The sequence below is a fragment of the Dromiciops gliroides genome, chromosome 1 (genome assembly GCF_019393635.1).
Source record: "Dromiciops gliroides isolate mDroGli1 chromosome 1, mDroGli1.pri, whole genome shotgun sequence".
NCBI lineage: Eukaryota > Metazoa > Chordata > Mammalia > Microbiotheria > Microbiotheriidae > Dromiciops > Dromiciops gliroides.
The window spans coordinates 322,358,478-322,384,060 of record NC_057861.1 but is presented as its reverse complement, the minus strand read 5'-3'; the positions used below and the strand labels follow the sequence as shown (position 1 = coordinate 322,384,060).

The 25,583-nt window shown below is 42.3% G+C and overlaps 1 protein-coding gene across 1 annotated transcript in view; it reads left to right on the top strand.

Moving 5' to 3' along the window:
* The first annotated feature begins 1,063 nt into the window (after positions 1-1,063).
* SETBP1 (SET binding protein 1) overlaps positions 1,064-25,583 on the top strand; it is a 492,043-nt gene continuing 467,523 nt past the window's right edge. The window contains 2 exon segments of the mRNA XM_043979100.1: positions 1,064-1,551; positions 22,264-22,929. Of these exon segments, the coding sequence (XP_043835035.1) occupies positions 22,444-22,929 (486 nt within the window). The 5' untranslated portion in view covers positions 1,064-1,551; positions 22,264-22,443.

Genomic DNA, 25,583 nt, shown 5'->3' with positions numbered 1-25,583 from the left:
GTGTCAGGTAGTGGCAGTGTTGAGCGCAGTAACCCAGCTCTGAACACTGCCGTCCCTGGGCCTGATCATTCCCATTTTGACTACTGCAGGACTCCGAGAAAAACAGACACACAGTAGAGGGGGGGGGGGCGTAGTGGTGCGGGGAGTGTGGGGGGGGTGCAGGGTGAGAGACAAGGAGGGGGGAGGACGGAGGGGAACGCGAAAGGAAGACAGAGCTTCCAGATCTGATTTAACAAACTGTTCTTTCTCTCCCCCTTTGAACAACTCCTCCCCCCCTCCCCAATTCATCATTTAAGAAGGGGGGAAAACCCAGGGTGTTTTTTTCCCCCCTTAGTCTCTACTATGAAAGGGAAGGAAGCTAAAGGGGAGCGGTTTGCTAAGTAGTACGCTCCAACGTTTCACTCCAAGAACAAACCCAGGGCTTGGAACAGCACGCTTGATTTTTCTGTAGCCTCCTCTCCAATTCTCTCCCCCCACCCCCCACCCCCCACCCCCCACCCCTTTGCTCACTCTCCCCCCCCCCCCCATCCAAAGCCCCAGGACTTAGAAGAGGCTAAGGAGCAAGAGAAGGAGCGGGCGACAGGCACACACGCGCACACACAAACACACACAGAGACTGAGAGAGAGGGAGAGAGAGGAGGAGGAGGGAGGGAAGGAGAGAGAGAAGAGAGCGAGGGGAGAGAGAGGCAAAGGGGGGGTGGGGGTGGGGGGAGGTGGATCGGTGAGCAATGGAGCAACAGCGGCAGCGGCAGCAGCAGCAGCAGCACTAGCAATCGCCGGCGAGGGAGAGAGAGGAGAGAGAGCAGAGGAGGGGAGAGGAGAGGAGAGAAAAGCTTCGGCGCTGATTAAACTGCAGAGATCAGCAAAACCTCTTTCGCTCTCCGTGCACCGCCTTCCGCAAGCCAAAAAAGGGGAGAAAGAACATTTTTTTTAAAGAAAATCAAATCAATTCTACCATTAAGAAAAAAAATTGCATTGATCAGAGATTGGAATTTTTTTTTTTAAATGGGCTCCTGCTAAAATTAGCCCAGACTGCTGTGTGTGAGAGTGAGTGTGTGTGTGTGTGTGTGTGTGTGTGCGTGCGTGCGTGTGTGTGTGTGTGTGTGTGTGTGTGTGTGTGTGTGTGTGAATTTGATTACTCCAGGACTCCTCAAGCTCCGGAGACGCCATTTTCCCCCTTGATATCTCTCTCTATAAATCTATCGAGCGGAGCTGGGCAGCGTCGGGAAGCCGCCGCGGCGCTGGGCTGCGGGGCTCGGGGGCTCCGGGGGCTCCGCGCTCGCCGCCGCCGCCGCCGCCGCCTCTATGCGCTTTCTGCCCCCCTCCTCCTGCGCCCCCCGTGCGTGTGTAGCCCGCCCGCGGCTCCCTGTTTGACAGATGGTTATCGCGATGGAGTTGCCGCAACAGCACCTTTGGGGGCTCGGGCGAGCGATTGAAACCGGGATCTAAAAGCCGAGAGAGAGAAAGAGAGAGAGCGAGAGACAGCGAGGAGGAGGATCGAGCCGAGGCGACAGCCCCCCTCCCGCGACGCGCCGGCCTTTTGGGATATGGGTTAGTAAATACCATCGACCTTGAAAAACAAAAAAAAACAAAAACAAAAAAAACCCAAAACAAAACAAAAAAGCAAAACCCTCGGAGCGGGAGAGGAATCCTGAAACCATCGCCCGGGAGTCCGGGGGGTTCGCCTGAGGAGTGATTTGCCTGAGGAAGGATGTGAATGAGGAGTAGGCTTATTATTATTTTTTCCAGCATGCAAAAGTTAATGTCTCCTAGGTGGGGGGTAGGGGGGGATGTTGACGTTGCCCTGGGGTTAGGGGCGGCGGTGGACAGCGGGATGCTGGTCTTGGCCAGGAGGGTTGGGGTGGGGGGCACGATTCTTGCGGGATCTTGGGGGTGGGGAGCGATGCTGGGCTCCATTGGAGTGGCTCGGTAGTGGTGGAAGGGTCAGGCTTGGCGGGTTGGGAGCTTTTTGAGTTTTGCATAATCTGGTTTCTCTCCCGCCCCCCCCCCTCCTTTTTTCCACCCAACCTCGGTCGTGCTGCCTGCTGATGGTGGCTGGCGGGTTTGGTGTGGGTTGGGGTGAACTCAGAAGAAGGGGGGAGGGAGCTCAGAAAGGGGTGGGAAGGAGGTAGGATTTAAAAAAAAAATTCTTCCCCCGAGCCCCCCCCATTTGTAACTTGCAGGTTAAATGAAGCTAGAGAGCTACATTGTAACCTAGTTGTTTTTTTTTTGGGGGGGGAGGCGCGTGTGTGTGGAATGTATCAGAATCTAATGTGTCGTTAATAGAAAGAAGAACCAGGGAAGATGTGGTCCAGTTCTCTAAGGTTGGTGTGTGGTTGTGTATGTGTGTTAGTGTCTTTTCCTTTAGATCCCATTGAGTGGATTTACGTTTGTTTCTCTTTTTGTTTTTTTAATTTCTTTTGACACTGAAAGGACAGGCATTCCCTAAAAACAGCAATTTGCTATAATAAACTCTGTGTTTGTGTCTGAGGAGATAGAGGGCAAGAGAGAATGCCCCGAAATTAATGGCAGAATTACCCCTTCTGTGATTTTCAGAAGGAAACAACTGACCACAAGAAACCTCCCTCCCATTTAAAAAAAAGAATTACTTATTTATTTAGATGCCTCTACTATTTGGCCAAAATAACCTTTTAGATGCTTTCTATAGACAGGAGTTGATTAAACTGTTCATGCAGATATTTTAAAGAATGATGATAATGGTGATGATGTTTTTTTGGGTTGTGTCTGTGATGTGAAGAAGGATTGTTTAGAAATCTCTGTTCCATGCAGTGTTGGTTCTTTAAATGAAGTTAGTGCTGAAATGCTGCCTTCCAAGAAAACAAACAAACCCACCAGAAAACCCAAACCAAACCACTGCAACCCTCCCTCAACTCCATAATCTGATCCGGAGTGGAAATATTTTCATTGGAGATCTGAAAGTTTGCTTGATTGGTAGTAGGAGCTATGTCTTGCTTACGGTACCTTAACCTATTGCCTCCGGGGTTTTTCCTATTGCCCCCAATGTAGCGTTTATTCTTTACGTGTGTCTCTGTGTGATTCCGAGTGTGCATGATATCTGTCTAAAAAGGCAGTTGAGAGAAGGATTTCCGATTCGTTTCCGCTTCAAATAAACTCTACTGATAATCTCATGGTTGACGTCTAATGCTAAAAGGGCAATTTGTGTGTCTTCTTATCCCTAGAGAAACTCCCCAAAAGAGCAATTTCTCCTAAGGTGGATAGTAATCCTCTGCCTGTTCTCCCCCCCCCCTTAAAGTTCTGGGAGTGGGAAATACAGTCTATAGGAAATGTCAAAATTGCTCCCTTGCCTTCCCCTTTTTTCTCTCTTTTCTCCCTTTCATTTTTTGTGGGTTTATGCCAATATAGTTCTGAAAAGGAAGTTTCCAGGAAACAACTTGTCAGTTTTAGGCTCTAGGCTCACCCTATTCCCATTCTTTTCTCTGTTTTTCTGTCAAACAGTTAAGTTTGATCTGCGGGGGCCCTCCCCCTCCTCTTCATTTGAAATGTATAAGTGTGGGATGTGACAGAGGGTTGATGGAAAGTTATATCTGGGAAACTGGTACTCCATTAGAGATGGAGAAGGCAAACTCCACTTTGCCAGTTGGAGTTAGAGGTTTGGCATCAGATGGAATAAGGTAACTAAAGGGTGGATGAAGGGTGAGGGTGTGTGGTTGAGGGGTCAGTAGCACTTTAGAAATGTAGCTGGTGCTTTTATAAGTCCCTGGTCAATTTATCCTTTTCTCCTTCTCTTTTCCTCCATTTCTCTCACCCTTAAACTCCCAGAGAGATGAAACACATCTTTCTTCTCTAGACAGCCTGGGATGCTTTGGAGAGAGGGAGAGACAGAGAGAGACAGAGAGGCAGAAAGAGATAGACCAAGACAGAGACAGAGAGGCAGAGATAGAGACAGAGAGAGACACAGACAGGGACAGACAAGGAAACACATACACAGAGAAAACTAGTGTCAAACTGAAGGTGCTGTGTTTTTGTTTGTTTGTTTGTTTTTTGGACTAGCTGTTGAATACCAAGCTATAAGGAATTAGAGGAAGAACCCTGTTAGCAAGTTTCCAAAAAGGAAGAAGAGCTATGGTCAAAAGAGTGTGTGTGGTTCTTGTCTGAAGTCATTTCTGATTCTTAGCATTGGGCTGGTGTCAAACCCAGGGTGTGGAATATGGTAGTAGCAATGTAACCTGAGCTGAGCTCAGGGAGGAGGAGGTAAGGAGCAAATGTAATAGGGATTCAGAAAAGGGAAAAAATACATTTATTTTTACAGGGGAAAATAGATGTGTCATTGGAACAAACAGGTCAGGGTGGAGGGTAGGGAGAAGAGGTAGTGAGGAGGTACATAGGGAGAAAGTATCTCCTGAGCGGTGTACTTTCTTGGGAAGGTGGTTATTGCTAGCTTGGGGGAAAAAATATCAGCTGCCATATAAGTTCATTGATGCAATTTCTAAGATGGTTTAGACCAAGTGAAGGGTTGTAATCTGATCCTTTGTATGTTAACATCAGGAGCTTATGCAGTAAAGAACTGCTGGGAGTTCCCATTTTGCACTTTACCCAGCAGACACCAGTAATGGTCCATTATTGACCCAACAATCCACTAAGCTCACATCCCTTACAGGAGCATAGGAATTGTTTCCCTTCTTAGTGCCTAGTATGGTGCTTAGCACACAGTGGATACTTAGGAGATATTGTTAACTTACTGACTTGAAATGGGGTGGGGGGGGCGAGGGAAGAGAAGGACATCTGGGACAGAAATTTTTATGATAAGCAAATGAAAATTTACCAGCTGGGAGACATGGAATTTTGCTGAGGAGGAAATGAATAGGTGTGCCCTTCCCTCCAGATTTCCTATTCACTTCCCCCTGTTATCTTGGCTTTCAATTCCATTAAGGGCCCAATCGATAGTTCCCTGGCACTAAAACTAGAGTCAAGGAAAAGAGAGTTCTGTCAAGAGTGTCCTTTCATCTGTCCTCAGAAGCTACCAGCATGTATGCAAAAGGAGAACGATGAGAAATAGTCAGAGGGATGGGACATCCTTTCTGGGTTCCTGTGGAGCCACTGACTCTTGGCTTTTCTTCAGCCTCCCACAATGCCAATTTTTTTTCCTTGGAGACTTGAAGTTTTAATTGAAACCAGAAAGCTATTGAGAAGAGACCCAGCCAATAAAACTCTCCCCCCCCCCAACCCAAGGATGGGAAATAAATAATTTTTTGCTGATGATATTTTAAGTTTCTTCAGCTTTGGTTTCTGCCAAAAGGAGGAGGTAAATTATTATTAACACATTAGCATTTTTAAAGGAAATGTATTGTCTTTATAAAAAAAAGGTGAAATAATGTATTGGTTTTGCTTAGAGACTTAGACTGTTGAAGATCCTGGCAGAAGAAAAGGGAATTGCTTTGGTTTTAAATAATGATGGAGTAGGTATGCCCCCTTATGCAGTTTATCAGACAAATGCAGATCAGATTCAAAGAAACCTTTTCGATTTTGTTGCTACCAGCTCTCACTGTTTTTCCTTGGGCCTCAGTTTCCTCTATAGAATTGGGCTATTAGTCCACCTTCATTCTGTGGAATAATATGAACACTAGCAATAACTATAAATTATATTGTAGCCTATAGAGCAAGGTGCTCTAGCCATATAAATATTGTTATGGGTATTTGGTTTCTTTGTGGTCCTATTTCTAAGCCCCTCCTTTGATTCATAGGAGCTCTCACGAGGTCACAAATACTCAGGCTGGCCTGAACAAAAGGGTGATATGCTTAGAAAAGAAAACACCAGACACCCACTGAGCAGACTTCATGCAAAAGAAAAAAAATGAGGCCCTAGGATGTTGTTTTGGCTCCAAGTTTTCATTTCCTTTTTTCTTCTCTCTTTTCCTTGGGCCTCTGACTAGCATCTAAACACCTCCTTAGGCTGAACTAAGCTCTGGAAAAGTAACACTTTGAGACAGTTCTGACCTTGGATGACAAGATCATGGAGAAATCACTGACTCCTAACAGGCCTTCTCCACAGGGTTCATTGGTTCAGGCCAAGGCTTTCCTCTGCTGTTTGTGTTTTCCTTTAGGCCATTTCCCTTCCCCAGGATTGAAAGAAGGAAAAAAAGAAAAGAAAAAAAAAAAGCTTTGGCCTTTGGTTTGAAGACCAGCATTGGGTGACTCCTGACCTAGACTGGAGTGAATGATACTGGTGTCTAATGAACCACATAAGCAGCCCTGAAGTCCAAAGGGTTTCTCTGGCTGGAGGAAGCAGCCCCACTCTCCTCAGGAACTGATGACTGATTATGATCAGCAGGCACAGATTAACTCCCTCAGATCCTTGTAGAATAATTACAGGCAAACAGAGTTGAGCTGACCCCCAGGTTACTAAAGGTGGCTGATTCTTATAGTGCTAGGGAAGGATAAGGGGATGGTGAACAGATGAGAGTTCCAGAGCTGTGTCAAATTGGGGGGGGGGAGTTCTCCCTGTCCCAACCTATTTTCATATCAGTGATAATCTCTTTTGTTTGTATGACACTTTCTATTTCTCCAAAACTCAATCCTGTAACTCATCACACTTGAGTCCCAGCATGTCCATAGGAGGTAGGTGAGGCAAGCATTATTATCATTATTTGATGGATGAACAGAAGTACAAGCCTATTAATGAAATTTCTCACAGTAAAACTAAGGTTTAGTAGCAGATCCAGACTAGACTTCAGTCAGGGTCTAGAACAGGACTCCTAATGTCAGGCCTCTTTCCACTACATCATACATCCCACACAGACTGCCAGGAGCCTAGCAGCTTACTCTTCTTGGTGCCAATCCATTGGGTTCTTGAGATCCTTTTAAGAAAGAACAATAAATATCCAGAGGATCTTTGGACAGGTCTAAGACAGAGTCAGGAGAGAAGTGGAAAAGGGAGAGACCTCTTTTTTTTTTTTATTCTTTTTCTTTTTTTTAAGTGAGGCAATTGGGGTTAAGTGACTTGCCCAGGGTCACACAGCTAGTAACTGTTAAGTGTCTGAGGCCGGATTTGAACTCAGGTACTCCTGACTCCAGGGCCGGTGCTCTATCCACTGCGCCATCTAGCTGCCCAGAGACCTCTTTTTAAAGGTCTTTAGTTGATCTGTGTAGTTCATGTACACTGAGTAGAGTGCAGATAAGGGTGCAGTCTAGTCATTTATTTCTCTTGTATCTCTCACAGGGTCTCTCAAGGGGCAAGAACAATTTAATGCTTGTGTTGACTTGTGGGAGAGGAGGTGGAAAAGGAGTAAAGAGAGGTGCCCATGGTGAAGTAAGTGAGAATAAGGGCCCCCAAGAGTAACCCTACAGGCTGCTCAGTGACATATGTGGTAGAGATAACCATTTCTTGCTTTAACTGCATTCTATAGGTATGAATGGGTATGAAAGAAAGAGGAAGTTAGCACGGTTGGTCTGTACTTCTGGATTTTGTTTGGAGCAAAGCTGGGATGTTTATTGGAACTAAGAAAATCTTTATAGTAGATTTGTTCCCTGATCCTTTCCCATATCTCTCTACTTTTTCTTTCTCGCTCCCTCACACTTGAATCAGGTTATCAGGAAAGTTGAATTTTATAAACTACACCAGCTTCTCTGCTACTGGTCGACTTACTGTTCCCTGAATATATCACAAGAACCCTCAAATCCTTTGCTAAGTCAAATTTTAATCTTTGTGAACTGTTTCCTGATCTTTCTAGTTCTCATTGATCTCTCCTTTTAGAATTATAGGCCCATGGATTTAGAACTTGAAGGGGCCTTTGCTGCTAACTAACTGTGTGACCTTCTACAAGTTGCTTGACCTCTCTGGGACTATTTCCTCATGTGTAAAATGAGAGGGTTGGACTGAATGACCTCTAAGGTCCCTCCCGGCTCTAAATCTATAAGTGACTTGACTGAAGTTGAATAGCTATCAATCCAGATTGTCTAATAGCAGTTATTGCTAGTATCACTCATTTGACAAATGAACTGTCTTGTGATGTTTCTTCTACTATTGTCTGCTATTGAGTTGTTATTAAACTTTTCCTTTGTTTATTTATTGTCTCATTAACTAGACTCTAAACTTCTTAAGAGCAATAGTCATGTCTAGTGTGTGTGTGTGTGTGTGTGTACCTATCCCATTCCTATCTAAGCATATAGTAAATTCTCAGTGAAAGTTTGTTGCATAAATGAATGAATGAAGTAGCTTGGAAATTGTTATATTTTAGGTGTATCTGGGTAGGTTGCTGTTTTAAGAAATCCTATGGTAAATCCATTTAAAAATAAATGACTCTTAATTTGTAGGTCTCATATATAGGGGGGTATTTTAAAAGGGAGAATACTCAAGATAATATTCTTTTAAACTCATTTTGCTGCTGTGTAATCCTAGTTAACAAGCATTTAACTTAGTCCATAACTGTGGTTATCTCAGTGAGCTAGCAATAGACATGGTCTGTTTAAAAAACAAAAACAAAAAAACCCCAACCTGGTGATCTTTTGACTTGACCTCTAATAGTCGAATTCTCAAATCTGTCTAATGGGACCAAATTAGAATCAAGACCATCTATCCAATTAATCACAGTTATGTTGAAATATGCACATAAATGCAAAGTGTTCTGGAAGGTGGAAAAGGTTAAGAACAGGTATGTAATGGGTGTGATATAACTAGGTTGAATTATTCTGAGAAGGCTTTAGAATCCCAGGCACTTATCCTAGGCTTAGGAGATGTGATTTGGAGTAATACGGTTCTTTGGAGGGGAGAGGAAACTTTGGTCTCATTCCCCTGTCACTATCTCTTCTCTGGTATAAGGGGACAAGGAGGAAAGTACACTGCTGGAATTTTTCTGGGGAATATGAATCTATTCCTATGTTCAACTTTCATCCTACAATCTCCCTAGTTCTAACTCTATGGAAAAGCCAGTGTTTCAGACTTATGAGAAACTAATTGATTTCCTCAATTGAATTCTAAGTGGCTCAAAACCAGGGGTTGAGTCTCTTTTTTTCATTTACTCCTTGCGGCCATAGCTTCTGTCCAAGGTTTACTTGGATAGTTTGTATCCAGTAGGTATGTCTTTGCCCTAGAGGGAAGAGAGCAACTGGTGGTTTCTCTAGGATGGATGATTGAGAGAGTGAGGATTTAAGGCCTCTTAAAATTTCATAGAATATTCTGACCCAGTTAAGAAGTCAAAACCTACTTCAGGTACAGAAAAATCATTGGTTATGAGAATGTGCAGGGAAATGGAAAGAGAATGGGACTTGCAATCAGAAAACCTGTGCTATGCCTTTTTTTCTGTTTAAGGAGCTAAATGACACAGTGGATAAACCACTAGATTTGGAGTGGGGAAGTCTTGATTTCAAATCTAGCCTCAACAACTTATTGTGTGATACTGGGGAAATCACTTAATGTCTCTGTGTTGCAGTTTCCTCATCTGAAAATGGAGAGAGTAATAGTACCTAGTCCTTAGTATTGTTGTGAGGATAAAGTGAGATAATATGTGTAAAGTGTTAGAATTAAAGCACTAGATAAATATTAATTATAATGACTGTAATTTATAGTCAGAGCTGAAAAGGATCTTAGAAATCATCTAGTATTGTACCAGTGTGGGAACTGATATCACATGCCCAGGGTCACAAAGCAGTTCAGTTATCATGGTCCAGTTTCCAAACCAGGATCTAGTATTTGCCATCTGTAATGTTTATTCTCTAGTGTTGTGATCTTTTTCAGGTTACTTAAGAAACCTCCCTGAGTCTCAGATTTGGATTTTTTTTTCATCTCTGAAATAGGGATTATAATATTTACCTTGTTTACTTGAAAGTTGAAGTAAGGCTCAAATTAATGAATGTATCGGGAAGTGTTTTGTAAATTGAAAAGTAATATACAAATGTAAGTTAATATTATTAAAGGATTGGGTGTGGAAGAGGTAGGAGGGTGGGGAGAATAAAAATAAAGCAATATGGTTAGTTAAATTTAACAAACATGAAGGTTTGGACTCATTCATTCTGGTTGCCAAGGCTTTGTAGAAGAGGAAAGGAGCTGCGTGGGGACTGGGAACTGGCCAGATTGATTTGGTTCGGATTGGATAGACCTATCTGTCCATCGTAGGAGTATAGGAATTTCTGTCTGAAACATTGATGTCATGGAAGTTGTTAGTGATGTGGAGTAATTAAAAGTTGGAAGATAAACCAGTAGGATCATTAATAACAATGTCTTTTGAGTAGTCATTATTATTTCTGTTTTGAGACCTTTGAAATGCAAAAAAAGATCATTAATAAAAAATTATGAGTAATGAGATATAAGGATCTTATACTTGTGATTTTCCCTCCCTCTTTTCCTCCCTTCCTTCCTCCATCTCTCTTTTATCTTTCTTTCCTTCTTCCCTTCCTCCCTCCCTTTCTTCCTTCTTTCCTTCCTCCCTCCCTTCCTTATCTCCTTCCTCCCTTCCTCCCTCTTTTTCTTTCCCTGGCCAAAAGTACAGGGGCTACTCATGGTTCCAGTCCCACTACTTATCTGAACGGGAGTTCTGATCAGCTCTGTTTCTGATCACAGTCTTTTTGCTCTTCCTTAGGTAATGTGTGGGCCTCTGCTCTCCCGGGGCTCACTTTATTGATGCTAGACTTAGTTTGGACCCCAGATCTGCTTTAGTTGTATTTCAGCTTTGAATTCCCATGCTCAAGAAATCAGCCATCCATAGCCTCTCCAGTATTAGGGCTTAGAGGCATGAGCTATCATACCTGACCATGTGGTTCCTACATAGCTATCAAGTACCATTCACAATAATGTTTGCCCAGCAATGTGCTTGGTGCTGTGAAACATGTTAGAAAAAAAGTGTATAAAACACTGTTAACACGGTTACAATGTAGTTGAGGGTATAAGACTAATACACACAAAACAGTTAAAGAACAACATTGAATAATAGGTAATAAAAGGGTGAAGAGTGTAGTTCATACTGTGAGGTCCATTCCAGCCATAGAAGAGACTATGGAAGTTCAGAGACATGTCTGGAGTGGTCAGGAAGGGCTTCATGGACAAGTTGGGACTGGACGTAGGGGTAGATGGAAAGGGGAAGGAATTACAAGCCAAGTTAAGACAGGAAGGAGCACCAGACCTGGGAATCAGAAGGTCTGAATTTTAGTCATAACTTTAATACATTCTTAGTGTTTGACCACTGGCAGGGCATTTAACTAACTCAGAGCCTTGGTTTCTTCACATGTAAAAAGGGCATAATTATACTTGTACTGATTATTTGAAGGACAGTTGTGACAAAAATGCCTTTGTAATTCTTAGGAGTATGAGCCACTAAAAGTGTCAAGCAAGGTTTAAGAATTGTTCCCCCTGTGTGTTACTGTTCTCCATAGTCTTTGAATCTGTAACTGTAGCACATACCATTTGATAATTCACAAAATATGGACCGTGGACGCTAGAATTTTCTGATGTTAAAAATATATACATTGTTAAAAAGGATTATTTCCTTGCCTCTTCTCCCTGCACAGGACAGCTAGGTAGTATAGTAGATAGAGTTCTGGGCCTGGAGTCAGGAAGACCTGAGTTCAAATTTGGCCTCAGAAACGTATTAGCTGTGTGACCCTGGGCAAGTCAATTAATCTTGTTTGCCTCAGTTTCCATATCGGTAAAATGAGCTGGAGGAGGAAATGGCAAACCACTCCAATATCTTTGCCAAGAAACCTCCAAAATAAGTTCATGAAGAGTCAGACCTGACAGAAACAATGTTAGCAGCAGCAACAATTACAACAGCCTCCCTGCATCTTGTGCCCTGGGAAACTGCCCATCTTGCTCATTTCTTTCTATGATTTCAGGTAGGATGAACAGCATAAGTGTTAGAATAGGGAAATCCTAGATGGATTATTGAGGGCCACTGCAATGAAACATGACATATTCTGACCCATTTGAGAACTGATTATACTCTGAAATCAGGGATACTCTCTAATAGGCAGCAGGGATGTTATCATCACATTTCATTATGGATGAGTCAGTGTGGTATAGTAGAAAAATCTCTGATCTTGGAATCATAAAACTTCTGCATAAACATACTGTTTCTGGCATGAGGATGTAGGCTGTGTGTGTGTGCATATGAGTGTGCATGTATGTGTACATGCATGCATACATGTATGTGTCTATATGTGAGGGGACATAGTCTTTCTTCAAAAAAAACCCTGTTTATCAATTTATCAGGATCAATGCCTCTATCCATAGAAAGAGGAGAGAAGAAAATATAACTCAAGCCTGATCTGTAAGTCTTCGCTATTCAATGAGGTTTAGGTACTTGATCCAAAGGATATACTAGTATCAAGGAGTTACTGACCTTTTTTTTTTCACAAGGAGAATGCTGTCTCAAGTTTGCTGTCCATTAGCTGGTTGGAAGGTTCCCTTGTGCCTGTCTTTTGCTCCCATTTCCTTCCTTTATTATGAAGAGGAAGGCCAGAACTTTGGAGAACTACTCTGACTATTCAGTGTTCCTGATGTGGTAATTAATTAATTAATCGATTGATTAGTCAATCAGCCAAGTTATTTACTGCCTGTTATGTGCCAGGTCCCGTGTAATTTTGTAAAGAATACATGTCATTGTCTCATAATCAGGAAGGTTAAAATCCCCTTGGGGAGCCTAACTTAGCACAGGAGAAATAGGAAACAATATGAGACAGAATGTAAGTGTTGAATGACATTTTCCAGACTCTCAGTGCAGTAGGAGGTCAGAGAGGAGAGAGATCACTGGGGTTGGGGGATTGGGGATCAAAGTAACCTTTGTGGAAAGGTGGGGCTTAAAGAAGGGGTAGAAATTTGGTTGGGAGAAAAGGGAAGGAGTGGGGTGGTCATTCTAGACATGGATTGTAGTATGGGCAAAAGCATAAGGATGGAAACAGTATTTCAAGAGGACAGTGAAGAGTCTGATCTGGTAGGAATACTATCAGCTCACATTTATTTAGTGCTTTGAGGCTTTGCAAAACATGCATTGTCTCATTTGGTTGGTGTTCTGGGAAGTAGATTTTTATAGCATCTCCAATTTAGGATCAGAGTTTTAGAGCTAGAAGTGACCTCATAAGTTCTCTGATTCAATTCTCTCAGTTTTACATATGAGAAAATTGAGACCCAGAAAGGGTCATTGTCTTGCTGAAGGTCACAGAGGTAGTAAATGGTAAAGTCAGGATTTGAATTCAAATCTCTTGATTCCCAAATATAGCAGTCTTTCCATTATGCTAGAGGAAACTGAAGCTGAGAAGTTGTGAATTACCTCAGGTCCTATAGCTAAAAGTGTTAGAAGCTGAATTTGAGCCCAGGTCTCCTGGACCCCAGTGGTAGGCAAGAAAAGGGTGAACTGTGTAGTTCTGACTATGAGTTCCATTCCAGCAGTTTGAGGAAACCTAATGAGCCCATTTTTAGAATACTATTTTTTTAAACAGAAGATTGTGTGTGTGTGTATAGGAGGGTTCCTGTGAAACTTACATTGTATGTATCAGCCATGTCCTGAGGAAGATGAGGATGTTCCCTTTCCATTCCCAGCTATCAGGCTGCTAGGTGGAAGATGGCTTGGTAATAGGGTCCTCCTGAGTGTGTGGCCAGTCATATGGTTTTCATCAGCCCTATATACAAGACACTGCAGACATGAGAACACTGACCAGGCTTCCTTTCCTTCCAGCCACCAACTCTTATGACCTGAAAGGCTGTGAGGAAAGATTCATCCTAGTTTGGAGTGAATCATAGAATCAGATCTTAAAGCTGAAATAGATCTTAAGACATCAGACAAAACAGATAGGTATTGAGCATCTTCTCTATTTGTGGAATTTATCTGAGTCAATGGAGGGAAAAGATACTTATATGCTAGTTGGTGGGGCAGGACATAAAGATGTAAAAAGGCAAAGTGTGTGTTGTCAAGGTTAAGGTCTGTGAACTTCCTACTGAGCACCCATTCCTTGTAGTTGATGTTCCTAGCTTTGCTGATTCCTGGACATAGGACACTGATGGAGACAGCAGTGAAGTTCTCTTGTTCTACCACATCCATTCTGCCTTTTTTTTGTTTTTGTTTTTGTTTTTGTTTTTTTTAGTGAGGCAATTGGGGTTAAGTGACTTGCCCAGGGTCACACAGCTAGTTAAGTGTCTGAGGCCGGATTTGAACTCAGGTACTCCTGACTCCAGGGCCGGTGCTCTATCCACTGTGCCATCTAGCTGCCCCCCATTCTGCCTTTTTAAAAATAGTAAAATGGGTTTTCAGAGTCACTGATGACAATCAGTCAACAAGCACTTTAATGTGTGTAGGCATAGTGCTAGATTCTGGAGATATGAAGACAAAAATTTAGAGTTCTTGTTCTTAAGGAGATTATGGGTTATCAGTAGAGAGAAATGTACCTAAATAGGTACATATGAAATGTGTAGATGGATTGAATGTACATATTGAATGTATAGTGTAGGGACCAATTTTTAATTGGGGAGTGTTAGCTAGGTGGCTTGCCGCAATATTGGGGCAAGGAAGGAGACCAACAGCCTCCCTCAAAACAAAGCAGGATTTATTTAACAAGAATGAACTTTAAAAAAAAATACAAACAAGATCAGTAGGATTAAGGGAAAGGAAATAAAATGGGGAAAGGGAAGTAATACAACCTGAATCACAGGAATCAGCTGAGAACATACAGCAGCACCCTGTCGCCTTCCAGCTTCAAGCTAGAATGGCGAAAAAACTCCCTTCTTCCCAGCAAACCCCAGGCTGATCGCACACAGCCCCCAGCCATTTGACTGGCCGCTCTGACAGTCACATGACTGCCCTCACTGGGCTTACAATCAGTATAATTTTGCCAGGCCCATGTAGGCATCAGCGAGTGGTGATGATGTGAGGTGCCAGTGCCATGGCGACAGTTACAACCAGTGGGCGCAGCACCACTTCTGTGTGTATAGGGTGCACAGCAAACATCAAGGAGGCAATTATATTACTCCTGGAGTCCAGAAATAATTTGCAGACTTTAAGGAAGACCACACTAACCACAGCATGAAAAATCAGATTTAGCAGGTGATAAGATACTAGCTTTAACTCACTATATAAATAGTTTAAATGAAATGTCAAAACTGTTAAAGGATGATAAGATTTGTGACTTCTTTCCTCGGACATAGGGGTTCCCCAGAAGTCATTGTGAAATAAGTTCTTTAAAGGTGTAGAAGGATGTAAATCTTTATTGTCCAATATTGCTGAAACATCATCAAAAACAAAGCCACAGAAGAGGCTATTCCAATAGCAGGCTATAACCACACTGACCATTAAGGTTATTTCTTTGAGGCTAACAGCCATTGTTTCCACCAGCACTCATGGACTAAAACTGGTAAATACTGGAAGCTGAGATTGAATAACTTGATCACAACAAGCAATAGTGTACTGAACATCAATACAATGAGTTTTAGCAGTATCTGCAGCAGAGAAAAAGGAATACTGCCCTTTCCACGAAGAATCTACATGGCAGTATTAAATAATAATGGCAGCGTATATCCTTGTGCTATAAACACTTCATAGACACAGCATATCCCAACAACAGTGACCCCTTGCTCTTTATACAATGTGGCAACAGCTACTAGAACCACAGTCAATGCAATTGGAGTCCATTCTTTAAAATAGATAGGTTTATTTTTCTTTAATGAGAACATGAACAGCAGCAGGGTTATTAGGAAAGGCTTCATCTGTAAGGTGTTACTTGATCTGAGTTTTAATGGGTAAGAGCCAGTCCAAAGACAGAGAGATGGGAAATAGAGATGATTGAGTATGAGAGATATCAGGAAGGCTGGTGTGACTAGACCAAGGAGTACAGGAAAGAGAGTAATGTATAATAAGGATGATAATAAAAGTTAAAATATTGAGTCACAAATGTTCATAATTTTTGTTCAACAAGGGTTATTGGATGTTTGCTCATTCCCCATGCCTTTTCTCAACTATCTCTAATTTACCCTGTATATGTTTTGGTTGTACATACTTGTTTGCATATTGTATTCTTCCATTAGACTGTGAGAACAGGGTTTTGGGTTTTCGTTTGGTTTTTGCTTTTCTTTGTAGCAACCATGCTTAGCAAACTTGGCACATAGTAGGCAGTCAATAATGAATACCTATTAACTGACTGACCTACCACAATGCTCTTGGTGAGTGTTAAGGTGTAGGCTAGCTATCGACTGAGTGGGACAATCAATCGATTAGCCAGTGATCATTGAGCTCCTATGATGTACTCATCTCTAGGGATGATGTGGAATCTATTAGACATATAATGGGAGGTTTTTAGAGGAAAAAGGAATCCTATAAATCAACAATTCTAATTTTCTTATGTTAACTGAGGGAAGTGAGTCCTATCTTTTATTCAGGCCCTTTCTGTTTCTAAATGCTCTAAGATCCTGAGTAACTTGCTAAGAGTTACATAGATGGTTTGAGGCAGAATGAGGGCTAACCTTGTTATCCTAGCTACTAGCCTTGTGCTCTTTCTACCCTATCAGTGCCTTCTTTTTTGGTGAATTTAATAGCTATTCAGTAGTTTGGGTCAAGGGGAGAAATTCAGAAGAATGTTAGACTAATAAGGACTGAGGATATTAAAAAGGAATTAAAATTATATTGAATAAATGTTCTTTAGAACTCATCAAGGGAAAGATGTGATTTTGTAAAGGGCAAGTGAAAAATTCCTGTGTAAAGTTCAGAGATTCTTAGAGCTAGAAAGATCCTCAGTTTTGATACAGTTCAATTTGGTAGCCATTGTTTAAGTGCTTACTATGTACAAGGCTGTATGCTAGGGATTAGGTGTAGTTAGAGATGAACTAGTTTCTGCTTTCTAGGATCTTGGAGTCTACTAGACCTTGATCATCTAGTTTAATGCCTTCATTTTCTTGATAAAGCTGGGGTTCTTAAACTGGAGTCAAGGAACTTGTTTTTAAAATATTTTGAGAACCATATTTCAATATAATTGATTTCCTTTCTGTATATTTTCTTTGATACTTTTAAAAACATATTATTCTGAGAAGGCCTCCATGGCTTTACCAAATTGCCAGAGAGGTCCCTTATACAAAAATGGTTAAGAAAAGAAATGGTTAAGAATCCCTGGGAAAGAGAAACTAAAATAGAGAGAGATTAAGTGGCTTGCCCAAAGTTAAAAGCAAAGAACCAAAGCGGGACTATCACCTTGGCTGTTGACTTCCAATACCTCACTCCTTCAGTTGGTTAACAAGCTCTCATTATACACTCACTTGGTGCCAGGCTCAGTGTAAAGTGCAGGGTATACAAAGGTAGGAAAACCCCAGTACCTTTACTCGAGGAACATGCATTCCAATGGGGGAGACCACATGTAAATAACTTAGTACATCCAATATGTATAGAAGGTAGATGCAATGTCATCTGATAGGGGATGATGCTCATAGCAGCTGGGAGCATCAGGGAAGGCCTCTGTCAGAAGGTGGGATTGCACATGAGTCTTGAGGGAAGCCAGGGAAAGTCAGAAGCAGAGGTGACGGAGCAGAGCATAGCAAGCAGGGGAGGCAGTCATTTCAAAGGCATAGAGTCAAAACCGTTTAGAGCATCATAAAAATTCATGGAGGCAAAGTGAGACTTGAACTAGGTCCAAAGGATACAGTAGGAATTGGGATAGGCTGATGGGAAACTGGCAGAAAATCATACTTTAGGTGAATAATATACTTGGAAAAAATGGAAATAAGGATGCTTGGGACCTGTTATCTCTCTAGGCCACAGGTATGGAGTTGGAAGGGACCATTTCACTGATCTGGAGAACTCCTGGTATAGAAACTCCCTCCACAGATTCAGATCAGCCTCTCCTTTGTAGCTCAAGGCACTGCCAAGTTAATAGACTTGTTGATAGTCACAAAGCCAGTTAAATGCCCGAGACAGGTATTCACAACACCTGAAAGCAAGCAGTCGTATCTGTTATTCTGCCTCATGGATACAGGAATAAGGATAGTATATTTGTGGGACAGTAAGAAATCTGACCTGAATAGAACAGAAGGAATATGATTGGGAATGTGATTGGGGAAAAAATAAGGTTTTATCAGAACAGTGGGATGATGGCGATGGTGATGCCTTGATAACTCCAGTCAGACATGTCCAATGGAATTGGAAACATGAAGCCCTTGAACGATTTAGAAGAGTGAGTCCTGATGGAGGTGATGCTTTAGGAAGATTCATCTGGTGCTTTTATTCTGAGTGATTCGGTAAAGTGAATAAAGCACTGGATCTAGAATCCTCCCAATTCTACCTCAGACACATACAAACTGTGTGATCCTTGGAAAGTCACCTAGCCCATTGTCTGCCTTGGTTTCCTTATCTGTAGAGAAGAGATAATAATAGCCCTGACCTCCCAGGTTTGTTAGGATAAAATGAGATAATATTTATAAAGCACCTTAAAGGGCTATGTAAAAGCTTGTTGCTGTTAAACTGTTGTTACTGGAAGACAGTTCTAGGCAGGGATAATCACAGTTAGCTGAAAGGAACCTCAGAGGTCTTGTAGTTCAATCCCTTCTTTTTGCAGATGAGGACAACATAGCCTGTGGAGGTTATATAGTTAAACAAACAAGTGACAAGAAGCAGAATTTGAACCCAGGTCTTCTGATTTAATTTCTTTCTACTGTACCATAGAGTTATGATCCTATATTCCTAAGAGGAAGTTTCAGTAATAATAACAAAAATGATAATGATGATAATAATAATAATACCTCATTTTTATGTATGATCTTCTAGTTTTAAAAATGCCACCTAAGGGGGCAGCTAGGTAGCGCAGTGGATAAAAAACAGGCCCTGGATTCAGGAGGACCTGAGTTCAAATCTGGCCTCAGACACCTGACACTTAATAGCTGTGTGACCCTGGGCAAGTCACTTAATCCTTATTGCCCTGCAAAAAACAAATAAAAATGCCAGCTACACATTCCCTCCTTTGACTCCCACAGGGACACTGAGAGGTAGGTAGAATGGGGGGGTCCTCCCCTGGGCCTATACCCTAAAATGGGCCTACTCTTCCCATTTTATAGAGACTCTGGAGTTCCAAGAAGGTACGTGACTTACCCAGGGAAGTGGTAGACTGGAACCTGGTCTTCTGACTGTAGTTTAGTTTTTGCTATGTCCTGCCATTTCTAATTAATGCATACAATAAGGAGGCCTTGGGTAGAGTTGTAGCTTTAGGGATGGAAAAGAAACGATGGGTATAAGTGGATGTGAGGAAATGCATGCACAACTAATATAGGTTCCCTGAGCTTCTGGACTGTTCTGTTTGCTTTTAGAGTGTGGTTGAGTGGATAAACAATTGGACCTAGGTTTGAGTCTTGCCTTACACATTAGCTGTGCACTCTGGTGAAGTCACTATCCTCTCTCAGTTCTGTTTCCTTGTTTGTAAAATGAGGATATTAGTAACATCTATCTCACATCTTATACAATTGTGATAATTGTATAAGCCAATGGATTATAGAAAGTACTTTGCAAACTTTAAGGTGCTATTATAAATGTTATCTGTGATTTGCCTGTAGGTATTTTGGAACCACTATGTTCCAAATCCCTTTGGGTTGTGAGCCTTGTGCTCTGGTTGGACAGGGTTAATTCACATTCACTCTGGGAAATTCTAGCTAATTCCCCTTAGAGTAGCACCAGTCCCTCATCACCAGGCAGCTAGTTAAATGCCTCATGGAATCTTAGAAAGAATACTGGAATCCAGAGGACCTAACTTTGAATCCTTGGTACTTACTGTATGAGCATAGACCAGACCTTTAACTTGTCTGGATCTCCATTTCCAGACCTGACGAATAAAGGTTTCTAGATAATATCTAAGGTCCCTTCCAGCTCCAAATGCTAGAAACCTTCTTTATCTCTTCCCACTCCTAACTCCTTGAGCTAACGACTCGGTTATTCTGAGAGGTTGCCCTAAAGAGGCCATCACACCAGACTTCTGGGGTCCACTGACCTACCTCACTAGAAAGGGTTAATCTTTCTTTAAATCTAGGCAGGAGAAAAGCACAGTGTGTTCATTGTGTTCTCTCTCTTAGAAGTAGTAACTGACTACTGGAATGTGACAAGGAAAAATATTTTCACCTTGTGTTGATATTCCCATGCATATGTGTGTGTTTGTCTATGCATATGTGGATGTGTTCATTCACAGGGCCGTGTGTCATCACATCTGGATTTGGCACCTCTTTCCCAGTACTTGATAGGACATTGGCTAAGTGGTTGGGGTTCTGAACTTGGCCCATCAGGTAAATACTGGGGAAAAGGCCAGTGGAGGAGGTACGAGTGCTATGCACTACCAAAGTGAACAGACAGGTTAGGTTTCTTTGTTTGGGGATTCTTTCTTTTTTCTCCCCCCCCCCCAACTGGTGTGTGTGTGTGTGTGTGTGTGTGTTCGTGCGAGTGCCTATGCGCATGAGTAAGGGGTTATAGTGTAAGTCAGGCTAAGCAGAGGAAGCCTGTGGCCACTGTATGTTGGTTTGAAGTCTTCTAAGCAGCTGGCAAGAGGCAAATTAACAGTGGGTGTCTACATGGGCCTAGCAATGTGCCGAGGGCTGAGTGCTGCAGGAATGCAAGTCTAGGTAGAGGACATGTTCCCTGACTGTGAAGGAATTTCCTGGAAACCAGCTGGGAAGACAAGATCTATGTTCTTGAAACAGCGGAAAAAGCAATGAAGGACTAGTGGTAATCAGCTGTCAAAATGTGCACTTTGGGAATTTCGAAACGAGAGAGAGAACTTCTCCAAGAGTGGGAGGGACATGAGCAGAACCTCCCATAAAGGGTGAGCAGGATGCACCTAGGGGAGAGAGGCTGAGAAAGCTGCATGAGTTGGAGCTAAGAGTTGAAGATGAATTTATATACTAGGGACAGGGAAGACATTTAAAATGGTTTGTGAATAACAACCTTCTGGTCAATTAGTGAGTTGTGAATGCATTGGTGTTTCATTTTGGTTGATATATATATATATATTTGTGATTGTGTTGCTATGGGAAATTCCTTGCCTGTAACTTAGTGTTAAAATTTCTTATCTGGGGCTCTGAGAGGTTGTGACTTCCCCATAGTTATACAATTTGGATGTGTCAAAGGCAGATCTTGATCCCCAGTGCCTTTTTTTTTTTTTTTGCAGGGCAATGAGGGTTAAGTGACTTGCCCAGGGTCACACAGCTAGTAAGTGTCAAGTGTCTGAAGTCAGATTTGAAATCAGGTTCTCCTGAATCCAGGGCCAGTGCTTTATCCACTGTGCCACCTAGCTGCCCCACCCCAATGCCTTTTGGACTCCACTAGCCCTTTTCTTAACTGGTTTTTCATTTGACTGGATCTGTGATTTCATTTTTAGAGGGAATTCCAAAATGAGGGGTTCTTTCTACCAAAGATGTAGGTCTGCATCTCCTTCTGCAACTTCTATTTGGGAAGAAAGTGAATGCTGAGGTGCTGGACTAGGGGAATATATGATTTAACTGAACCATTTCTGGTCTGGACTATACCCAAATGTTTTTTGTCTCTCTACCAGGAACAAGTGAGAGAGGAGAAATCCTGTGTAACTGTCCTTAGCTCTGTGGGCTGTTTATATGAGTATGATTTTATTTAGGGAATAAGGAGAAAGTTAAAAAAATTTGTGTCTAAATACTGAAATGAATAAATGCCTGTCTTTTAAAAATGAAATATTTTAAATGCATTCCAGTTTTAAAAAAAAACAAAACACCTCAATCCCTGTGTTATAGGGTCAACAGTTTCATGCTGAACTCTTTCTCTCCCATTCTTAGCCTGAAATCTTAACTTTCCATTGCTTTCAAGGAGTAAGAGGGAAAGGTCAGGTAGAATGTCTCTTCTCCAAATGGAATTGCTTTCAAGAAGGGGAGGCATTGAGGTAGAGCTAACTTAACCAGCCTGTGCACAATTTACTGAAGGTCAGGGTTGTAGTGGTGGAGGCCCGAACAAAATAACTACTTCTATTAACCTTGTTACACCTGAATTTTACCAGCTCAAACTTCTCTTCTGTGGAGGTTGGGGTTTTAGCTTTGGCAACGTCATCTTCAATGTTGGTAGGATTCCTCCAACTTGGAGTATCACCACCTCTCACCTTTCGACTCCATCTCCTGGCTGTCAGGAGATCAGTAAAAATCATAATTTGTATTTTCCTCCTTCACTCCTCTCCTCTTCTTTTCTCTGGAGTTGTGGAGACTTCATGATGGCTTCCCTAAATCTGTTGTCTAAGGCTTTGGTTAGGTGGGATGGGGTAGGCTCATTGTTTCTGTAAGATGTCTTGGTAGATTATGCCTTGACTGCTGACTTTTTCCTCTCTATTTCTCAGTTGTAGATCTGATCACTTCTGAACATCTTGCCGTGTCTGGACCCCTGGGACTCTGAACACAGTAGCTGGACGGTTCTGCTCCCGGGACTTTGGGTGTTTTCTCCTTTCCTCAGATCCCCTCCCCCTCTTCCCCTCCCCCTTCCCCCCTCCTGAGAACTCCTGTGGAGCTGTTGGATTGTCATGGAGTCCAGGGAGATTTTAAGCAGCTCCCGCCAAAGAGGGGGTGAGAACGAGTTCCTGTCTGTCACTTCAGCCAAGCCGTCAGGCACTCCCAGCTGTCCGGGGGAATCTTTGCTCCCTACACCAGGGTCTGGGAAAGGGATCCCGGTAGGGGGAGAGCGGATGGAGCCAGAGGAGGAGGATGAGCTGGGCTCTGGACGGGATGTGGATTCCAACTCGAACGCTGACAGTGAGAAGTGGGTGGCAGGAGACGGCCTGGAGGAGCAGGAGTTTTCAATCAAGGAGGCTAACTTCACAGAGGGAAGCCTGAAACTGAAGATCCAGACCACCAAGAGGGCTAAGAAGCCACCCAAGAACCTGGAGAACTATATTTGCCCACCCGAGATCAAGATCACTATAAAGCAGTCTGGGGACCAGAAGCTTTCACGTGCTGGGAAAAATAGCAAAGCTGCCAAGGATGAGGAGCGAAGCCACTCAAAAAAAAAGGTAAGGGCCCATCGGTGTCTTTTGCTCACATGTTTTCCAGGGCTTGGCTGGCCACTGCTTATGCCTCTTTGAACGGAAACCTCAGAGTTTGTGCAGTTAAGAACTACTTTTAGCAAGGTCCCAGAGGGAAAGGATTGAGTTCTCACTTGGTTTGACTTTCCATGTATTTCTTTTTCTTTTCTTTTCCTTTTTTTTTTTTTTTGTGAGGCAATTGGGGTTAAGTGACTTGCCCAGGGTCACACAGCTAGTACGTGTCAAGTGTCTGAGGCCGGATTTGAACTCAGGTCCTCCTGAATACAGGGCCGGTGCTCTATCCACTGTGCCACCTAGCTGCTCCCCATGTATTTATCACCCACCTTTCTCTATGAAGAAAACAAAGATCCAATAGCACTGCTATCCTGATATCAGAAGGTCTGATAACAGAGCTTCTGCCCCTTGTATAGCAGCTGCTGACTGTGTTAGTCTTGTATAATTTGTCTTTGACTGCAACTGGAAGTGTGAAAGTCTTCTTCTAATAGAATGGTCAGAATGTAGACAAAGAAACTGAAATTTCACTTCACCAGAATATTCATTTCAGTGTGAGATTTGGGGCAAGGGAATTGTGGTAAAGTGAATTTTCTGGTTAACTGAGTTGGTTTCGATCTTTGTTCTTGAGAATCACCCCTGAGATTTCTGGACAGCTGTCTACAACATTATGCCTACAGGCTATCTACTATTAGACAATAATATGGCTTTCCATTATGATGACAGCCATCTTAGCCAAGATTGCCATCCATTTCTTTTAAAATATATTTTAATAATATCTATGTTTCTCCCTGTACCTTTCCCACTCCTCCTTCCAAGAAATCTATCTAATATAACAAATAATTTTATTGCCATCCATTCCTGGTTCCTTTATGATATCAGTGTTTCTGAAGTAAGCCCTTCTGACAGATTTAACAGTACTGTGTAGGTTAGGAGCTCACTCCCTGCCCCATCTCCACCTGTACTTGGATTCCTCTTTCTTTGCTGATGGAGGATACTAGAAGACATTAGTGTCTCCACTCAGCTAGGTTCTAGGGAATCTGTCTCTTTTATTATAGTCTGGGGTGTCCCTATAAACAATCTTGACCTCATTGGTTCTTTGATTTCCAGGTAGCGCTTTATGATGCTAACCCTACTGCCTAGTTAAGGATCACTTTATTTCTTCAGTCTGAATCTGGTATTCCCACTGCCTGAGCTTGTTGCTAGATTGCTTCATTTTAAGATCAAGAGAACGAGAATAGCAGAGTCTTTAAATTTTGTGAATACAAAGGACCCTTGAGAATTAGGACTTCATGCCTACAGCTTAAAGGTGTTTCTTTTTTTCTTTCATCAGATCTTTTTGATCATTTCTGGATTTTCTTTGTATTAAAAACCCCCCACAACCAAAAGGTGTCTCAACCATTTTGGAAACTTTCTAGAATCATAAATGACTCCATATGAGGTCCTTTTAAAGTGTGTATCTGCCCTGGACTTGGGATTTCATGATGGTGGAAATGTGCACCGCTGACTCTGGGGAGGATGGCAAAACTATTTTGTATTAACATTTATGATGTTGCACACTGTTGTGGGGAAGGTGGGGAATCTTAGAAATAAATGCTCTGTCTGTTTCCCTCCATTCCCACTGGAATGGAAGGATTCAAATGCCTGTCCACTGGACAGTATTAGATAAAGAAACCCCAGTTCTATGTCCTGGATAAAAAACAACAACAACAACAATTAGTTGTGCTCTGGTAGGGTACCTCTGCTACCTTCCTTAAAGCCAAAAGAATTGCCCCCAGGATTCCATTCTGCCACTTGGAATGCCTCAGAGTACCACAGGCTGCCCCTTGGAATCCATGCCTTGGGACTGATTCCAGTGATGACAAGTGCCAACAAGTGCTGCGTGGCATACATTTGCATATTCCGTTGCTCAGGAAAACCAGTTTCACCCATGGAGCTAGGCGCCTCCTCTAGGTGCTGGTGGGTCTTAATTGAATCTAGGATGAGCTCCCTTATCTGTGGCACATTGTGCTCATTCTGATGTGTGACCAGACAAACGAGGGCTTCAGCACATAGCAGGGATTGGAAGGAACAGGGAGCAGCAGGAATTTAGTGCAGAATACTACATCCAGCCAGCATCAGGGCAAGGGCTTCTCACACAAGATAGAGGGTCATCTGGGGTTTGATTCTTATCATGCTTCTCAGTCTGGCTTTTTTTTTTTCTTTCTGCGCCGGAATTTTCTGATTCCTTGGAAGAGAAGGCCTAGAGACAGCTGATAGGGTTATCAGTGGGGTGGATGAGCTGCTGGTTCAATTTCCATAACACTGTGACAAGACTATTTGAAGGGTGATGGGAGCCTTTTTTTGTGAGTTCATGCTTAGGCAAGTGGTCCCAGTGTTACCACTAGACATTTTCCATTGGTAGGCTTTGAAAATATGTACTTAAAAAACAAAAACTACAAAAACAAAACTGGCAGTGAGCTGGGACTACATGGGATCTTGAAAAGGTGAAAAACATTAACTGATATTTGTGAATTTAAAAGCTAATATTTTCATTTTTGCATAAAATTGCAGTTTGTCATTTGTATAGAGAGAAGGAACAGAATTTCCTTTAAACAATCAGAAACACCAATCCTTTTCTCTCCTCTCCT